Consider the following 4059-nt stretch of genomic DNA (forward strand, 5'->3'; position numbering starts at 1 on the left):
ATTGAGTTCTAACAAAATACATAATTATTATCCATATAAAAAATTATATTATTGAATAAAAAATAAATTACTTTGTTATTAAACCTAAATTAAATTAAATTAAATTAAAAAAGTGAATTAAAATAAATAACACAAAAAAAAAAGAACTTTTAAATAGTTAATCTATACTATATTAAAAAACATTTGACAAAAATCTTTAAAACCCACTTTTTATGCATAAAATACTGTTTATTAATGCATGTTACTTAAAACTCAAGATTACAAGTAGATTGTGCGTAAGTACAACATATTAAAGCTCCATGTTTGAATTCGCGTAACTAACTGCAGATAAATATAATCAAATACTAGATAAACATTTCATTTTAAATATAAAAAATCTAAAATATAATTAGGATAATCACTTTGTTCTAACAGAATACTTAGTTATTATCTTTATAAAAAATTATATCATTGAATAAATAAATTACTTTGTTATTAAACCTAAAAAAGTGAATTAAAACAAATAACACAAAAAAACAACAACTTTTAAATAGTTAATTTGATACTAATATCGCTATTTTTTTAAGAAAATTCTAAGATATATTCAAATTTATATTTTATTCAAAAATAAAAAAACAATATCGTTTTTTTCAAACCATAAAAAATCATATTATAACATCAACAACAAACATAATAAAATAAAAAATTAAAATCAAAATATATCACGTTGTAGATGAATACCTTTTAGTCATGTTAAAAAAATATGTGGTAATGAATGGTCAATTATATAAGGCAGAGGAATGGATGATGGAGGCGGGTGGTCCAGAGAATTTAAGGTATGCGAATAATCATTTTCAAACAAGTCCTCCGTAAACATTTTTTTGAAAATATTCATAAAAACAATTTATTATAAAGTATATATATATATAATGTTATTAATTATTAATTAATATCAATACCCTAAAATCTCATCCATCCATCTAGCTTTGTGTCTTTTTCGGAGATGTCTCCGGTCATCCTTCCCCTAATACATCTAGCTTTGAGAAATGTCTTATCAACCTACCTTTTTATACGACAATTGTGTTTACATGACACATTTTGCAACAATGTTGTATACAATAGCCAATACAACACTTTGTTTTAAGTACGTTTTAAAGAACTCGTTAAAACGCCTAAAGTATCCTATAACCTATTGTAATAGTTTTATTTACGAGGTTTTTTTGGTTTGCTCCTATAAACTTAAGTCCTATAAAGTACTTTATTAAAACAATGACATTTTATAAAACGTGTGTTATTCATGTTCGGTCTTAAATGCTTTACATACTTGATTATAGACAATGCATTCAAAGTTGTACAATAAAACCTATATATATATATATATATATATATATATATATATATAACAAGAGATATCCATTCCACACCAAAATGAGAATGGTTAAGAATCAAGCAATAGCAACACTTCTTTTAATATACTTCTTTGGACCTCAATTTAGAGTTGTTTGTTTCTTTCAACCGGGTGCTAATCCAGGCAATTCTCAATTCTTTTTAATTCATATTAATCATATTCATGTTATATATATATATATATATATATATATATATATATATATATTTCAATATACGTTTTTGTTTATATGTATATATTGTTGCAGATGAAAGTTACCTTGGTTTTACGTACGAAGCCACAGATTTCACCCCAGCACAAGAWTACGATTACATAATCGTCGGAGGAGGGACTGCCGGTTGTCCATTAGCCGCCACGTTATCGGAAAACTATTCCGTTCTACTTCTTGAGCGTGGGGGTGTAGGAAGTTCCGATCCTAACGTTTTACACGAAGCCAACATGCTAGTTAACATTCTAAATGCAAACGATAAAGGAACACCTGGTCAACCTTTTATCTCCGAAGAGGGTATTCCGAACACAAGGGGGAATGTGTTGGGAGGAGGTAGCATGATAAATTTCGGGTTTTATTCAAGAGCCGATGATTACTTTTATAGCAAATCGGGTATCGAATGGGACATGGGAATCGTTGAAAAAGCTTACGAATGGGTAGAAAATGGTATTGTCTCTATTCCAGAAGGTTTAAATAGTTGGCAAAATTCTRCTTATCAAGCGTTATTGGAGTCGGGAGTTGGTCCGGCAAATGGGTTCACCGTTGAACACCTTCAAGGGACCAAGATTAGTGGTTCGACGTTTGATGGCTCAGGCCGACGACACGGTGCAGTGGAGCTACTCAACCAAGCCCATCCAGAAAATTTGAGGGTGGTGGTTCATGCCACCGTTGATCGGATTATCTTCTCCTCCAGTAGATCGTCGGGTAAGCATGCTTAATGTTTTCATCGCAACTTAAATCGTAAAAAACAATTTATTCTTTAAAAATTTCATCCCAAAGTTTAATGGCCAAATTGGTGTGGTTTCAGGTGTAGAGGCAGTTGGAGTTGTTTATCATGATTCAAAARGGAGGTCTCATGAAGTTCATATAAAAAGAAATGGTGAGGTGATATTGAGCGCAGGAGCTATTGGTAGCCCACAACTTTTGCTTGTAAGTGGAGTCGGGCCGGAATCATACTTGTTATCACAAAATATCACCGTCGTTCATCATCATCCTTTTGTTCGACAATTCATGGCTGATAATCCACGTACCGAGATTAGTCTTTTAGTCCCTTTTCCGTTGGCTGATATTGGAGGCCGAGTGGTCGGGATCACAAAAGAAGGCCCGTTCATAGAGACCGTTTCGGGTGTGGCTCCGTTTTATTCTCCTGCAAGCACCATAATTTTCCCCTATCCATATGCGCCACTAAATTTAAGCACCATAACGATTGTGGCCAAGTTTCCAAGACTTGCATCAGTTGGWATTCTCGATTTAAAATCTGCAAGCGATGTTACCGTTACCCCAAAAGTATCGTTTAATTACTATTCGAGCATAGAAGACCTTCGACAATGTGCTAATATGGTGAATGTTTTCGATAAAATGTTAAGAACACAAGCCATGGATACATACAAGTTTAGTGACCGTGACGGTCGAAAGTATTTCCAGTTCGTAGGGTTTTCCTTACCTGAAAATCCATCAAATGAGGAATCYGTGGAGGCATTTTGTCGTAACACGTTACGAACATTTTGGCATTTCCACGGCGGATGTTTGGTCAACAAGGTTGTCGATAGTGATTTGAAAGTGATCGGAATTAACGGCTTACGAGTCCTTGATGGTTCGGTGTTTTCTGATTCACCAGGAACAAACCCTCAGGCAACTCTCATGATGTTAGGGCGGTATATCGGTATAAAGATACACAACGCAAGAGGATAACAATATTTACATTCTTGAATTAAGTTCGATCCATAAATTTGTTATAGAACGAAGTCATGTGACCTATTAGTTTTGTATTTATGAACAAATATGTAACTACGACAAAGTTGGACAATTTAATAAAACACAAATAATAAATAATGGTATTAACAATTTTATAAACGATAGAAATAGCATCTCAGTTTAAATAATGGACTTCCATAAGTTCATATTCCATGACCCAACTTGCTTTCGGCCCACTAGAAAAAAACCGTGGGTTTTATCCGTTAATCTGAGACTTCAATTTCCACTCGTATTAAGGTCATTCATTCAAATTTTGAGACTGAATACCATGATTTTAAGCCAATATTGGCTTAGAAACCAATGCCCCTTCGAGTAGGAACTTGAAAACGAGCATATGGATGTAAATAATTTACACGAAGTGATGCTGTGATTTTGTTTTTTTATTTGGAGCATCTCCAATAACCATGCTAAAATTGATATTAAGGCGATTTTGGAATTTGTTACTCCAATAACGATGCTAATGTATATGCTAAAATATATAAAAAAAGGTAGATATATTCAAATTTCGAGAAATGTCTAAAAAATTAATATTTACGAGAGTGATGTATTATTTTACTTGTTTCTACCAATGAAATTGAATGTGTTATTATTTTTATAGTTTTCTATATAAAATGTTTTGATAATACAAAAAATGCATGAATTGCTATAATAGAGTAGATGTTAGAGTTTGATATAATTATTCTAAAGATTTTGATTTGTAATATTTTAG

The 4059-nt window shown here is 32.0% G+C and overlaps 1 protein-coding gene across 1 annotated transcript in view; it reads left to right on the plus strand.

The window, feature by feature from the left end:
* LOC112504716 ((R)-mandelonitrile lyase-like) overlaps nt 1-3300 on the plus strand; it is a 13463-nt gene extending 10163 nt beyond the window's left edge. The window contains exons 2-3 of the mRNA XM_025108657.1: nt 1635-2300; nt 2404-3300. Of these exons, the coding sequence (XP_024964425.1) occupies nt 1635-2300; nt 2404-3287 (1550 nt within the window). The 3' untranslated portion in view covers nt 3288-3300. The remainder of the gene's footprint in view (nt 1-1634; nt 2301-2403) is intronic.
* Nucleotides 3301-4059: the final 759 nt, after the last annotated feature.

This window comes from Cynara cardunculus, unplaced genomic scaffold (assembly GCF_001531365.2).
Source record: "Cynara cardunculus var. scolymus isolate 2C unplaced genomic scaffold, CcrdV1 Un_Scaffold_6610, whole genome shotgun sequence".
NCBI classification, from domain to species: Eukaryota; Viridiplantae; Streptophyta; class Magnoliopsida; order Asterales; family Asteraceae; genus Cynara; species Cynara cardunculus.